Source organism: Monodelphis domestica, chromosome 2 (assembly GCF_027887165.1).
Source record: "Monodelphis domestica isolate mMonDom1 chromosome 2, mMonDom1.pri, whole genome shotgun sequence".
NCBI lineage: Eukaryota > Metazoa > Chordata > Mammalia > Didelphimorphia > Didelphidae > Monodelphis > Monodelphis domestica.
In genome coordinates this window covers 170185899-170201900 of record NC_077228.1, presented here as the reverse complement: position 1 = coordinate 170201900, position 16002 = coordinate 170185899, and the positions used below count along the sequence as shown (strand labels likewise).

At 41.1% G+C, this 16002-nt stretch overlaps 1 protein-coding gene across 4 annotated transcripts in view; it reads right to left on the bottom strand.

Annotated features, from left to right (window-relative positions):
• The window catches only part of SMG5 (SMG5 nonsense mediated mRNA decay factor), a 32121-nt gene that overhangs the window by 10201 nt on the left and 5918 nt on the right, over nt 1-16002 (bottom strand). For all 4 annotated transcript variants that reach the window (XM_056816245.1, XM_056816244.1, XM_056816246.1 and 1 more), the window contains 12 exons: nt 14594-14683; nt 13453-13542; nt 12582-12660; nt 11888-12013; nt 11732-11800; nt 11069-11277; nt 10235-10372; nt 9309-9908; nt 8073-8248; nt 3309-3384; nt 2473-2648; nt 974-1132 (listed from right to left, as the gene is read on the bottom strand). In XM_056816245.1, coding sequence (XP_056672223.1) covers nt 974-1132; nt 2473-2648; nt 3309-3384; nt 8073-8248; nt 9309-9908; nt 10235-10372; nt 11069-11277; nt 11732-11800; nt 11888-12013; nt 12582-12660; nt 13453-13542; nt 14594-14683 — 1988 coding nt within the window. The remainder of the gene's footprint in view (nt 1-973; nt 1133-2472; nt 2649-3308; nt 3385-8072; nt 8249-9308; nt 9909-10234; nt 10373-11068; nt 11278-11731; nt 11801-11887; nt 12014-12581; nt 12661-13452; nt 13543-14593; nt 14684-16002) is intronic.

Genomic DNA, 16002 nt, shown 5'->3' with positions numbered 1-16002 from the left:
AGGTATGGTAATTAGAATAAACTGAAAAACAGAAAGATTAGAGCCAAGAAGACAGGAAGGGTCTAAAAGACATTATCTATTATATGGATAAAGTTTGCCTTTCAGAAAACTAGTTTGGAATGGTTTTGTCAGTAGCTAAAAATGGCCACTTAAAACCTTTTTGTTTTTTGATAATCAAATTAGTAATAAAGATTTTTAAAACAATGTCTAGAAGAGAGGTGATAAGGGTCCAACGCAAGATATAGCAGTGGAAACGGAAAGAAAAGTGCTGGATGTAAGAGTCATGCAGGAAAAAGACAAGAATGTATGACAATTTTCCATCAACATTTTCCCTGAGGTCAAGGTTCCCCTTTCTTTTAGGGTGAGGAAGGTGCTTGATCACCACATATAAACATGCAAGGGGAATACAAAATTCTGGCTATAATGACCACAGGAATGAACTGTGTGTGGAGAGTGATAGAAGCTAGTTTTTTCCCCTACTGTAATATTAAAATCAATCCAATAACTCCAAGTATATTTTATAAGATTTATTAATAATCACTTGAAGTACAGGAAAAGTAAAGCCTGAGTTAAGAGCAGTTTTTCCCGACTGCATTCGTGGGAGAAGCACAAGGGCGGGCTTACAGAAAACTTTCTCTCCAAAAATGTAAGGACATAGTGTGAGGACAAAAGTGGGATACTGGGAATTGTAGTTCAAAGGTACAGAAAACCATTCAACGTTCTCCCTCCTCTTCCTGCCCCACCATGCCTGGCTTCTCTTCTCTAGGAAATCTTCCTAAAATTGTTCCCTATGCCCACTGTCCCCAAGAACCTTTCCCACCTGGTTCTGATTCTGTACATCTCTCCCCTTACTGACAGTTTTATCTTTGAAAATAGATATATTTTTTCTCTTGTCTTCAAGCCTAAATGGAAGAGCTGACTAGGACCTTGAGATCCTAAAGGATGGGGATTAGGGAGAAGAATCAATACTTACCATCCTGAACTGGGCCTGGGCTTGCTGCAACAGATTGTCTTGCTCAGCCTGAGCAATGCTGATAAAGATGCCAACCTCAGAGTTGAACTGCAGGATGCTCCCTTGTAGACGGGTAATGAAGTGGCCAAAGCTACGGATGCAGCAGATTCGAACGACAGACTGGATGGATGTTAGGAAGAGGAGAAAGAGAAGAGACAACAAAGGAAGGGCACAGTGGGTGGTGAGATGGGGAGAAAGAAAAGGGAGTAGTCAAATCTCTCCTTTCCATCGCAACAAATTCTGCCCACTTTCATCCCTTTCAGATAATTTTTTCTATTCTTTCTGCTTCCAGCTCTGTACTTATAGGAAATTCAGAGATTGTGAGGAAAGACTAATGTGGAAGGATATTAAAAATCTTCTTTATAGCTCCAATGAATTTATTAAGAAATCATATCAGATAACTGTCTCAGGGAGGGAAAAGTAGGAGGGAGAGAAGATGGGAAGGAGGGAGCGAATTTAGAACTCAATTTTTAAAAAAAGTTTAAAAAATTGTTTTTATACTTAATTGGGGAAAATAAAATATTTTTAAAAACCAAGAAGAAAATATTAACAAACAATTATTTCACCAATCTAAAATTTCTTCCAGACCTACCTGAAGGAAAGAAACAATGCCTTCCACTAAAATTCTCTCAGACCTACTCTCTTTTGGGCAAATGTTTAAAAAGTGAAGAATGGAAGCTAAAGCTCTAGGAAAGGGATAGTAACCAAATTTAGAATACAAAATATCTCTGGTCTAGTTAAGATCACTGACTTCCTAGTTACCCAAAAGGATGAGTTATATTCCACCCAAAGATAGCCCTTACCCCCATCCCCAATCCTTATTTTCCTTAAGAGATCCTAATCTCTAGATTATTATTGATCAGAGGAAGGAGGCACCTTTGATTCCTTAACTAGAGATCAGCTGAGGTAAGCCCCTTAGAGAGGGGTCAAAGAGAGGCTTTTCTCCAAAACTGCTAGAAGAGAAACTCAAAACTTGTATTTTATCAGTCACATTTTCATTGGAATATGATACAAAAATTGAATATTAAAAGATTCATATGTAACTTTAAAAATCTAGTGTTAAAGAAATATATCAGGGGATGAAGATACTGTGAGTATATGCTTGAATTAGCAGGTTAAATTACTACAAATTATTTCTCTCAGATTTGTGCCTAAAAGGTAGAGTCCAACTGTCCATATTTTTTCAACAAGTGGATAACAACAGTAGCCCAAGAGAGTTTACTGAAAATAGGGCAGAAGAGATACCTAGTATGGATCTTATTGTTGAACTCACTCTTCTTTTCACTATAGCAGAATGAAAATATAAAGGAAATACTGTTCCTTAAGCCAGGACAGCCTGCACTGCCTAGAAGGGGGTGCTTCTACCAAGAAGCAAGAGGATGGATAAAAGAAACTCCCAATAAAGTTCCTGTGATTTGAGATCCTTTTGACTAATGAATAGGAACCAGGGACGTGCTCACCTCCTCCATAGGACTGAGCAAGGGTCGATCCAGCTCAAAATTAAAGCGTTTATGGGCAGCTCGGAGTGGGGGTAGGTTTCGGAGAGCTGTGTCCTCTGGGAGCAGCAGGGAAGTGGGAAGGTCAGGTCGTTCACAGCCCAGAAGGAGATCCTGTACCTCAGGACACAGGACCAGGCCTGGGGAAGGAGAAATACATTAGTTCATCTACCCTCAGGGAAAGATCTAGAGAGTGAATCCTTATCCTCAGGGAATTCTCATTCTAACAAGGGAAAGACAGCTATTATCACTCACACTACTCTTCTAACCCAAGGACTGATGTGAAGGAGCTACAGAAGCAAATCATAGGAAGTATGGGAGAAAAGTTTGCTCTGAGAATGATTCCTTGAAAGAAGGGAATGTGAAGCTGAAGTGAGAAGAGAAAAAGGGATAAGATTGATGGGCTGAATGGTTCATAGGACAAAGAGGGTAAAAGCACTGACGAGACAGATTTTCTTGGACTAGGGAATCAACATAGACAGCTCCTTTCTTGGTAGCAGAGACAATTACCATTCACCACAGACAACAGGGTGACACCAATCACCTACTCTCTCGAGACCCTCAGTTGCCCCTTCTCCCCCCAATGGATCAAGTTAGCTATCTTGCCCCACACTGGAGGTAATGTTTAGGGATGGGAAACCAGAGAGGTTGGGGCCACAATGTTCTGTTGTGTACTACTATGAAGGGTGGAGGGGTGAATCTCATTAACCTCCTTACCTTGGGGATTACGTTAAAGTGTGGCCAAGAAGAGAGAATGGGTGGACTAAAATAGGACATGCAGGGGAAAGGGGCTGACTCACCTGGCTCCTGGAGTTCTCCAGCAGCTGGCAAAAGATTCAGTAACACAGAGAGGCGATTCCATAGGCTTTGGGAGCTCTGTAGGGACAGGACAAGGAAAAAAGTTTAGCAGAACTGAGGAAAAAAAAATCAAGGTGGAGGGAGATTTCTATCACCAAAGAGGGTAGAATGCAACCACAAAAAAGATGGAGATTAGGCTATAGAAAAAACTAATTTCCAAATGTGGGATGATCCAGGTTGGAGAAAGGAAACATTCCAAGAAAATATTTCCTACCCAGATCCCCATTGTCCTGGAGAGATCTAAGTGGTACAGTGGATCTAGTGTTGGGATCAGGAAGAACTGAGTTCAAATCCTGCCTCAGACATTTACTAGCTAGCTGTGTGATCCTGCCACTTAACTTCTGCCTGCCTCAGTTTCTTCAACCATAAAATGGGGATAATAATAGCATCAACCTCCCAGAGTTGTAAAGATAATTGTAGCTAGCATTTTTATAGCATTTTAAGGTTTGCAAAATGTTTTACATGTTATTTCATTTGACCCTCACAACTACCCTAGAAAGGAGGTGCTACTATTATCCTCATTTTAGAGATAAGGAAACTGAAGGAGTGGCTAATGCCTATCTTAAACTGTGGTGCCTAGAACAGAACACAAATCCAGGTGTGTTCTGACCTGCAGAGTACAGCCTTTTATTCCTTGAAGTTATTCCTCTCAATGCAATCTAAAATCAAATTAGCAAATAGCTAGCACATCACACTGTTAACTCATTGAGCTTGCATACATTAAAAACCTCAGTTGTTTCAGATAAAATGCTGACTAATCATATCTCTTCATTCCTGTACTTAAGAAGGTGATTTTTTTGGAACCCAAGTGTAAAATTTTGCAGTGATGCCTACTTTATATAATTTAACAAAATTCACTATTCTGCTCTAGCCTGGCAAGATAATTTTGGATCATTTCTCATCCATTGTGTTAGCTTTCCTCTCCACTTTGTGTCATCTGCTAATCTGATAAGGATGCTATCAAAACCTTTACTAGCCATTTAAAAAGTTCAAATCCATCTAACTGTATTAAGGCCTAAACCACATCTATCCACTTTCCCTCCACCCCACCCCCCAAGAACATTATAAAATGTATCAAATGCTTCTGATGTGATAATTTAGTAATCTAGTAAAGAAAGAAAGTTAGGATAATTAAGCATAACTTATTCTGGATGAAGCCCCGGAGACTCCTTGGACTTCTTTTTCTAGATTCTAACCATCTCTTGAATAATCCATTTCAGAATTTCCCCAGGAAACTCAAGTAAGCTCACAGACTTATTGTTTATAAATGCTCCTCCTCCTTAAAACTGTTTTAGAACATACAAATGAAAGAAATCAGGACAACATATGCCCTTCTCCAGGCCTTGAAGCACATTCCCTATTTTCAACAATCTTTACTCTGATGGTAGCTGAGCACCTATACCCTTCAGGTAATTCACCTGAGTCAGTTACAATTTCCTTATTTATCATGAATATTAACTTCATATCAGGCAGTTTTGTTTTTCCAAAAGCAGAGAAAAAGTGAAACAAAATGAGAGCTAAACTGTTCCACTTTTTCTCTGTGGCTAGTGACCATTGATCCACCAGTTCAAACAGAGAACCTAACCCGGCTTCAATCTTCTTCCTCTTACTCCATTCCCATCCCACTTCCAAAGAGCAAAAAAAAAATCCCTTCTAACAAATGCCCTTAGCTTTGCTGGCCAGCACCAGCACATCTAGTGCTTCTGCAGTATTGTACCAGTCTTTTATATTCATCCTTTTCCTCTCCCTTCAATCTACTTTCTGCACACATTTCCTAAAAGGTGAGATAGTTGGGGAGTTCTCTAGGACATTCAAGCTAATCTCCTTTCCACTAGAATTATTTTCTTTTTTATCTTTTTTAAAACCTATACCAGATGTCTTAGAATTGTTACTAAGTATTGGTTCCAAGGCAGAAGAGAGGTAAGGGCTTGTCTTGCCTTGGGTCACACAGCTAGAAAGCATTTGAAGCCACATTTGAACCCAGGACATCTTCCAGGTCTGGCTCTCTATCCATGGAGCTGCCACTTCCCTTATCTTTTCAGTTCCCTGTTTCTGCTGGGCTAGTTTCTATTGAAGGTTAGTCTATGAAATCCCAAGCTTTCCTCTGAAACCTGCTGAAAAGAGCTTCCTTTCATGTTCCAAAACAAACTCTGGGAGGCAATGCTCCATGTTCTTATTCCCCCTTAAGGTTCTCATAATTTGTACCTTATAAGTAAACAAACAGCTTCCCTGAGAGAAATCAGATCCAAGAAAGGACTTCCCCTTGTGGGCTCCCACATATTAAGGATGAAAGTTTCATAAAGACTTCTAGCAGATGGCTCCATTCAGTAGTGTCTGGACAATGCAAGTCTCCTGTGATTTCTACATTGTGCCCCAGGCCAGGTTTGAGATATGCTCTCCCCTTTGCTTTACTCTTGTTCCTCAGATTTCCTCACATGCATTCCTAACATACACTTCTCAAGCTGACCTTTTAGCTATCCTCTTTCTTAAAATTATGTTATACCTACTCAGAACCACATCTACTGTAATCATTGGTTTTATCCCACCAAGACTCAGTGCTAAGCCTGCAAGGTAAGATCTCTAGTTTCTTTTGTTGTTGCCTAAATTGAGGCCACAGAGTTTATTTACTTTTTGGTTCCTTTCTTGGATTCTGTGAACTAAGTCTCAATGGCTATTCTTTCATTGCAGCCCTTCTCTATGGTATTTAGAGTTTTTTATTTCCAAGATATCCAATAAACATACTTTTTAAAGAAAATTCTTACTTTTTCTCCTAGCAACAATTCTAAGCCAGAAGGGCAAAGGCAAAAATGGGTTAAGTGATTTGCTCAGGGTCACAAAGCTAAGAATAATCTGAGGCCAGATTTGAACCCTGGTTCTTCTGACTCCAGGCCTGTCTTTCTATCCACTATGCCACTTAGCTGCTCCATTATAAATATATTTTTACAAGTCTTTGTTAGGTCCACTCCATCCTTTTGGAGCAGTCTGTCATCTCTTTATTTTAAAACTGATTCATAAATTAAAAATTCGTTCTCACATACCCCCTTTATGGCCAGTTGTTCACATCCCACACTGATTTTTCTCTTCTGCATCTGCTGCCATCAATAAGCAGCTGTGAAAACCCCCATGATCTTCAGCACCTTGCCTATGACATTACAATTTTTAGCAACACATTTTAGGTCCTTTTCAGATGATCTGTATTTACATGAATCACCTAAAGTGCACAATAGTCATCTGTTTGGGCAAGTCTAGGGAGATCATCTATAGACTGACTGTGTCCCAAAAAGGATTTACTGTTGTTATCAAGTTCCCCAGAGAGCTGTGTTGGCACCCCTGAGCAGGGAATCATCAATCACAACTCCTCTGCTTTTCCCTCTGGCCTATACTGAACAGGACTCTACTATCCTGAGATGACAAATATCTGCTTTCTCCCCAGAACATCCAGTTGATTCCCTTCTTGTCTCTAATGGCATCAAATTTGTTTTCTAGTTCCAAATGTACACTTAGCATTTTCTTTCCTTTCTTCTTCTGACACTGATCCACTCTCTAACTTCCTGACATATTCCACTCATTTTCTCTCTTCTTCAAAGTGCAAACAACATGGTATAATAACCAAGAACAGTTGCATAGGGCAAATCACTCCAACTCCCTAAGCCTCAGTGGTCTCATTTGTAAAACAGAAATAATAAACATATTTTTCCTTTAGCTGATCTTTATCTAAATGTACTCCAATTCTGTCTCATAAGAAAGCACTAAGACATGGTATTTTATTCGATCTTCACCAAAGCCCTGTGGTACATGATGGGGTTAGTCATATTTTATAGAGAAGGTATCTGAGGCAGAGAGAGGGTAACTTGTCCAAGTTCACACATTTAGGAAAATGTCTAAGCCAGGACTTGAACTTCTTGACTCCACTCCCTTTAGGCCCAAGACCACCCAGATACCAATGACAATCCTAGTAGCAAGAAGAACACTAGAATTAGAATCTGTTAACCAGTTGAACTCATAAGCTTTGTTGAAAATGAACAAAGACTTCCCCTTATCTCAGCCCTAGTTTTCTCTTCTATAAAATGAGAAGGTTGGACTAAGTCATCTATGAGGTCTCTTACAACTCTTATCATTCTATGATTCTGCCTTTGAACATCTTTGACCTATCCATATTTCCAAAGTCCCCAAAGTCTGTGTCATTCGACTGGACATTTGATTTTTTGTATTGTTAGTGACTGGAATCATATGTTTCTATTATCTTCCATGAGGAGAAGGCAAGTACTCAATAAACTTGACAGATTGATCAATCATTAACTTAAAAGGCTAGAAGTGTGACTATCAGTTTTCGCTCTCCTAGGGGTAATGATTATAGGAAATAGGAGAAACATAGCAGGAGAAATTTAAGTCATATTTTAGAAAAGACTTCTGACAGCTTAGGTGGTTAAGACTAGCAGCTGGTCTTTGAGCAAAGGCAGAAATGTCTTCTCTAAAAAAATTTTAACTCCTAGGAGGGCAGGACTAGTTAGGAAATAGGAGCATATGGGAGACCTCTCAGGACTTTCGGTCACAGATTATTCCTTAATTCATTTATGGACAAATTAAAGGAAAGTCTATGGCCACCCTAAGTACTGGGTCCATTCCCAGCAGAGTTGTAAAGCTAATGTAATGGGCAGGGGATTTTTGAGGGAAGTGGGAGGGGAAGACGGAGAATTGAGGCAGACCTGTGCACACATGATGATGAGGTCAGTGTTGGTCCGAAGCCAATCCAGGAAGACTTTTACAGCAGGAAGAAGTCCCTCTGCCATCAGGATTCGAAGTTTCTCTTGGATGCTCCTCTCATTGTGACAGGAGCGTCCACTGGATACACTCTCCTCTGACTCAGATCCATCATCAGATGCTATGATGGAGATGAAGGACAAAGAACTGAGATGGAAAACTTCTGTCTGGTACCCATCTAAATTTTTCTTAGGTTCAGGCTAACATGCATGATTGGCTGATTTAGGGTTCCTTCAGGCATTATGGAGGTGAAAAGAACCTTGCATTTGGAGTCATATGATCTGGGTCTGAATCTTGGTCTTGCCACTTACTTGCTTGTCACTTAGCCTCAGTTTCCTCATCAAAAAAATGAAGGTGTTAGATCAGAGGCCCTCTAAGGTCCCTTCCAGCCCTAAATCTATGAATCTACATCTTTGAGATAGAAGGAAGGGCAGGCAGGACCAACTTTCCTTCAACAATGCTGACATTCAGATAAGCTTCAGTGTGTCCCATTATGCATCAGTTTTCCTGGCCCCTGCAAGAGGCTGGTGCTGCAGACATACCTACCACATGTAAGATACAGAATACTAAGCTTAGGGACAAGAGTGAGGGAGGAGCAAGAAGAAAAAAATGGTTGGGAGCTGGAAGTTAAGAGCATAAAATTAAGGAAAAACATTCAGAGGAAAAACTGAGAGTAGAAACACCAAAGAAAAACAACTGCTTGATTACATGGGTAGAGGGGGATATGATTGGGGATACAGACTCTAAATGAACATCCTAGTGCAAACATCAACAACATGGAAATAGGTTCTGATCAAGGACACATGTAATATCCAGAGGAATTGCACATCAGCTAAGGGAAGGGCAGGGGGAGGGGAGGGAGGGATAGAATATGACTTTTATAACCAAGGAATAATGCTTGAAATTGACCAAATAAATAAAAACAAAAAATAAAACTAAGGAAAAATAAAGACCAGAGGAAGTAATATCGTAGATCTCTGGTCAGTAGAATGAATGAGAAGGATATTACTACAAGAACTTCCTCAGAAATAGAGTAGGAAACAATAAAGGCTTTGGTACATTCTGTATAAGCCTTCTCCCAGGAGAAAATGAGACCCCCCCCCCCACCCCCACTGAGATAGGTCTCATTTGGTACCGAGGAAGGAATCAGAGCTGGATAGCCCCAAGAGGCTTTAAAATACCTGGTTCAGGTTTGTCCAGGTCCCCATTGATGCAGGCCCTGTTACCAGCAGTGGTCCGAGTTTCAGTAGAAGGCTGAAGAAGGATGTTACTGAAGGTAGGGGCCAATCGGAAGCAGCGTTTGGTTTGGAACATCTGAGTGGACATGGCTTGCAGATTACTGGCAATACTGGCCTCATTTGGACCCAAGGGGCCATTGGAGGGGTCAGAAGCTTCTGGCCTGGTCCGAGGAGGGTCTGGGGCCATAGGCCGTGTTCCTTCCTCATCTTCCATGTCCTCCAGGTCTGAGCGTGACTCTTGGCTGTTCATCTCTGAGTCTGTCTCTGCATCAAAAGCTGTACCCCCACCTTCATCACTCTTATCTGAGCCACTGTCTGAACCTTCACTGGCCCGGATTGAGTCGTGGCTTGAATCAGAGTCAAAGCCTTCACTCAGGTCACTGTCATCACCAGCCTTGGGTGGATGGTGGCGGCGCCGACGAAGGCAAGACAGGCGAGAGAATTTACGACTCTTCTTGGCCTCATTCACTCTTGGTGCTGGGGGAGGAGGCTCTGGCTCTGGTTCTACTTCCTTCTCCAGTGGTTCTTTGGGCTCAGGCTCATCTGTGAGAAGAAATGATTTCACTGAAAGTCTGAGGAAAGCTCGGTATTAGCTGAGATAAAGCTTGGGGTCTTCTCCCTCTGTCCAACAGCATCTTTTTCTCAGTTCCCTATCCTTAACTATTCAAGTTATATAATATCAGTTGGAAGGGATGCCAGAGGACATTTGTTCAACCCATACCTGAATTTAATATATGTATATATCTATAGAGATCTAGGTTTTTATATTTAAAAAATAGTTATCTCTAAAACTATATAATCTTTCCCCCCTGATCTAATGTCCCTTCCCCTATGATGGCTTTCCTTAGTCCCTCCCACTATTCCCACACCTGTCCCATCACTCTGAAATGCTGGCACAGGGTTCTCTCCCTCTTCCAATTCTGCCTGTAGTCGGATATTGACGTGGTTGATAAGATGGGAGAAGAAAGCCAGGGTGAAGGCAATGGCAGCACTGTACTGCTTTGATCCTGAAATTGGAGAGGGAAGGATAATTAGGGGTCGTTGTGTAGGAGAGTACCCTTTGGGACACAAGGGTCCACATTTTCCATATTCCTATACATGCAGTGTCTCAAAGGAAGTCACATTCAATCCTCCTAAGCCCCTACTCTATTTTACCAGCTCCTTATGATGAGGTCCTCTCTACCCTGTGACCTCAAAATGAACTTTACTTTTTGCTCTAGCTGGTATCTATATTAGACTCTATCAATCTATGCCCATTGTAATACTTTCCTGCTGTAAACCTTCACACACAATTATTCCTAGTAGCCAGAGTCCTGCCACTTTACTTAATCTTGTCTTATTTCCCAAACCCTTCCCTGGACTAAAAGAAAGACTTCTCAGCCTGATTATGCTCCATTCCCTCAGCAGGGATGGAAGACTTCTGGCTGGCTGGAACCTAAACCCTATTCTTGGGTTTTATTGTCTCCTATTGTCTCATCTAACTTGTAATCTACTTGAAAGAAAGATTTTTTCCTCTCCCCTTAGCTTCTACTACAGAGCTCTGCTCAGGAGAATGTGAATGGAGATGTAGAGAAGCAGCAAATAAGGGACTTATCAGTTATGTATCAGGGTGAGGATAAGTTACTGCAAAGAGGGATTCTAACATGGAGCCTGGAGCCCAGTTAGGGGCTTGAGTTGGTAAGGGAGGATGACAAGATGATTACCTGCTCTCTTTAAGCTGTGAACACTCATGAGGCAAATGATGACCATTCGGAAGATGAGAAGATCAGGGAGAAAAGAATAGCCATTTTCATATTCCTCCTCATCCTCACTAGCCAGACTGAGGTTGGGTGAAGAGGGCAGGTAGAAGAGACAAAGGTTGAAGTCCTCCAAGACTGACTGGCAGAGTGATGTCAGCTCTGAGTCCAGGGTGCTAGATGCCAGAGAACATGGAGGTGACAAGTCAATGATGACAAAGGAAAGAGGAAAAGAGCTTTATGAATGTGATCCAAAAAGAAGGATGAGAGGTGATGGCATCCTATACTCTATAAAACTGTGTAAGACAAGGCCAACCCATAAGTGAAGGGGAATTACTTTCCAGGGGGCAAATATGAACCAAATATGAAAGGAATAGGCTCCATTCTGCTCCCCTAAGAATGAAAATTAGACATCAAGAAAGAACTTCCTACCTGTGGATAAAGGATCTTAAAGCGAAAGGAGACCCTCTCACCCTCCTGGCTCAGGGGAAGAGGATTTCCCACACTGAGGTAGAATTTGGCAAGTGTATCCCATCCCTTCCAACTCTCTTGTCAGGGAGCCTTCCTGGATTGAGAAGGGGAAATGCAGCTTCTTGCCCAATTTCAGAGCTTCTAGCCTCCTGCACATACCTGCTCTTGGGCTGCAGAAGACTCTGCAGGTACATGAAGCTCACCAGCAGCCTCTTGATGTCCTTACACCTGAATTAAGAAAGAGTAAACAACAATTGTTACAGGGCTCTGGAGTAAAGCTGTAATCTTGCCTCCACAGAACCCCACTTAGCTCACCGCTTCTTGCTAGGAGACAGTTTTCGAGTCTCACATTTCTTCAGCTGGTGGTACATTTTGGCTGCCTTGTCATACAGCCGTTTGAGGTTCCCATAAGCCCCTTCAAAGGACACTTCTGACTGGATGCTGAGGAAGAGAGAGAATGACTTTGTAGCTATATTTTGATTAAGCCAGGGGAGGGAAAAAAGGTAAAGGACACCTGTTTAAGATTTTGGGAAGATTACTTAGGGGAAAAGGATCACCAATAACTATAAATTGCCCTCACCTTGACTGTTCATGTCTAGCCAATTCTAGATCTGGAGATATGTGACTTGAGGAAAAAAGACAATGTCAAGCCAAAACTAAATAAATAAAATAAACCTTCTTCAAAATGTCTTCCTGGATTAATATGAAAGAGTAAGATGCCTTACTTCCTCTTACCTCTCCTACCTAAAAACAGTAAGAGGAAAGTTACTCTTCCCTACTCAACTATGAATTTACTTATCTCCATTCCTAAAACATATTAACTTTGAAATTACATATAATTTAAACAAAATATTTTTGCTTTTTTAAAGTCCTGATTATGTAGTAACATATAACAATGTAACAAAAGGGGGGAGGGAGAGGGAGAGAGAGAGTTTGTGTGCATGTACAGACTTCATGCCTTACTACCCACACAGAAGCAGAGCTGTAGGAGGAGAAGGAAGGTACTCACCACCTCAGATAGCAGTACATGGCTTCTACATTATAATACTTGCTGCCTGCCAGGGTACCCAGCTGGTTGAAGGGCATACCTGACAAGGAAGAAATCAGACAGGCTAAAGCCAGAATGCCTTGACCAAGAAACATCACATAAACCCCCAAGAAGCCACTGAGAACCAAAAATGAGATTGGAGAAAGACAACTAAATGGGGCGAATGGGATCTGTTTTTGGTAATTAGAAGTTAGATCTTGTTTTCTTTTCTCTCTCCTTTTATCTTGGCCCAGTTGAATCCCATCTCCAGGTGATACCTTCCCGGAAATGGATCCTCTTCACTTTCTATGTTGTGCTTTAAGGCATTCCATTCTGTTTCCTGTCCTCTGATATACCAGAAATAAGGAGACCCTTTTCCTCCAGGGGAGGCAGAGATCCATAGAATCATCTCCTATATCTTTTTTACCACCCCAGCTTAATTTTCCTTGACTGGGCTATCTTTCTTGTTAACCTCCATCCCTTCAGTTAGAAGGGTTATGTCCCTTCTCATTCAATGGCAACAAGCCAAATTTTTCTAGAGAATCTTTCTTTAAAATGTGAGAATAATAGATGTCCTGGCTCTTCTTTCTGCTCTCATACATCCCCTTTAATGTAAAGATTGGAAAGAGATATAAACTCAAGCAGGGCCCAGTAAATATCAGGAGGAAAATTTCATCAACACAAGCTGAGATTATAAAGATCAAAGGTGAGAAAGACGAAAATTAAGTCTGAATAGTTTCTGGATCTATATTAAAGCTCTTTCTTTAGAAAGCTCAACCTGCAAACTGTTTATGGATTTACAAATTCTCTCACAAGCAAGAGGATGTTGGATAAGGAATGAGATGATACTTACCTATCTGGGGAGCCACTGACAAGGCTTGATAGTAGAATCTCTCAGCCAATTGCTCTGTGTCCACACCGGCTAATTCGTTCTGATATCGGGCTAGAGGAAAATGGTTAAAAAGCTGAGAATTATTGCTGGTCCCTCACTTTCAAAGGAAACCTCCCCTCATCCTCATCTCAGAACCCATTCAGGGGAGGTGCAGCAAGAGATAAAGAAACTTGAGCTGAAAAGCAGGCTATGCTTTGGGTCCCTGAAACAGTCCTGATACACTGTGACTATGGATAGATTGCTCAATACCCTACCACCACCTTTACTGAGAGATAGAAAAAAATAAGTATTTGTAATGTGAAAAAGAAAGTCAACACCAACTCCTAATTCTCTATACCAATTTGGGAATGGGTCCAATAATCCAAGCCCTCCAAATTTCTACTTGGTTTTGGAATATTATTGTATGGCTATGAGTATGGGGTGGACAGTTGGGAGAGATGGGAAACAAAAAACAAGAGCATTTAATCTTCCTAAATATGCTTTGCTTAAGTTCCTATTACGTAGTTTATATTCCCATAGCACACACAACACTGGGGTGGGGAGGAAGTAAGCCAAGGATTACACATTTGTAGCAGACAATCCATACAGTAGATAACAGTCTTTGCTACCTAGTGAATTGTTGTCTGACCTAAAGACAGCAGACTTGGGTTAGTAGACATTCTTGAGAATAAGGAAGTTCTTGTTGAGACCTGCCATTTCTTTTCTGATATATAGCTAGCATATTTGAGGTTCCATGAAGGAAGATAGTGGGTACCTTTTCCCTACACAGTAACTCACAGGGACAGGAAACATCAGTGATAGTGATAAAATATAAAATTATACTTTCTCTAATCTACCATGGAAATATTCTAACATCCAAAGATTCCAAATCAACTTTCTTTTATTCCTCATCATTCACTGACCTTCTCTGTATTATTGAAAGGTAGTGGGGAAATGGGGTTAACACTCAGAGGGAAGAAGCAGAATCAGACATTTAACTGCTAGAATGCACAATATGCCAGGCAGAGAGGCTTGACTCTTAGGCTAGGGTCTGACTATTCACCTTGTATCCAAAAAGGGAAGATGCAAAAAGGAAAAGAAAGAAAAAGATGTAGATTCTTACACAAATCTCCCAGATACACCAGACATCGGTGGCAAGCCATCTGAGCCCAGTCCATCTCTTTCCCTGAGGCAGATACTGGCTTCTTGCAACCTGATGGAGAAAAAACTCTTTGAGTCCCTTCACTGACATCTCCTCAAAATGTCTTCACCATGCCCTTTAAGTAAGAGCCCTTTCCTAGGCTCTAAGGGAAAAGAGTAAGGGTAAGGGGAAAAAATCCAGAAGAGGGAGGTAGTACTTGTCACTGGGAACTCTTCTGGCTGATGGGAAGGGAGGTACGTATTCATAGGACAGTGACAAGAGATTCAAACAATGATAATCCTTCCTGTACTTTGGATGTCAGTATTAGGAGGAAAGGATGGAGCTAGGGGAATCAGACCTAGAGAACTTATTCTGAAGAAGTTTCTTGGAAGAGAAGAGTTTGAAATATGGCTGGGATGGATGCAACAGAAAAATATGGGTAAGGACCAGCCTATGTGAAGGTTTAGCAGTGGAAGGGGAAGAATGGGAGCAAGTTTGCCTAGTTGAACCAGAAAGTCTGAAAACGAATTGACATTTATTTGAAAAGTGGGAGGAGGACTTAATGGAAGACAGTCTAGGAATCTAAAGACTTGACACTGGAGGGCAAGGTATAAAGGCAACCACTGAAGGTTTGGGAGTCAGACAAAACAAGTATCTCTTGCTAGAGGAAGGTGATCTTGGCTGATGGGTAACAGATGAATCAGGTCAGGGAGAAGACTGGTCCCAGTGATCATTTGTGGATGGCAGTAGCAAAATCAATAACTATTCCTTGAGTTGTGAGAGTTCTCAAATCCTTCCCTTTTGAGTTGTTTTAAATTCACAGAGCTAATGATTTTGAGGAAGAAATAATCCTTCCCTCCCCTCTCCATTTCCCTTCCCTTGTTCATGCATCTTCTTGTTTTGGGAAGCCAAACCTTATGCCAGAAGGCTAGAGAAAGAGGACAAGTAAGAAAAATATTCAATGGAAGGGAACTAAGCTGAACAAATGAGTACCAGCAAATTAATTCTTTGAAGAGTAAGCTGGAGAACTAGTTTACTGGTTAAAAGAAAAAATCTTTGTTTACAGATTTGCTGAATGAGAAAAGGTATACAATTAGAAATAAATGTGATATAAAGTGTGAAAGGTATCAGTAAGTCTTCTCAGTGTCTTCTGCCCCAGAGTCAATCTATTAAAAGTTCACAAGCTATCTGTCTGGATTGTCAATTTCTTTTCACTGGGGAAAGTAGTGAGGTGAACAAGGTAAAGAAAGCCTAGCTCTTTGGAGAGCAAACGGTCAAATAGGAAGGGGCCAGGACTACAGTGGCCAGCATATCCTGTTGGCAGAGCAGAGATTTGTGGTACCTTGGAAAATGCCTATTAGTAATTTCCAAAGGTTTTCTTAAAATGAAAT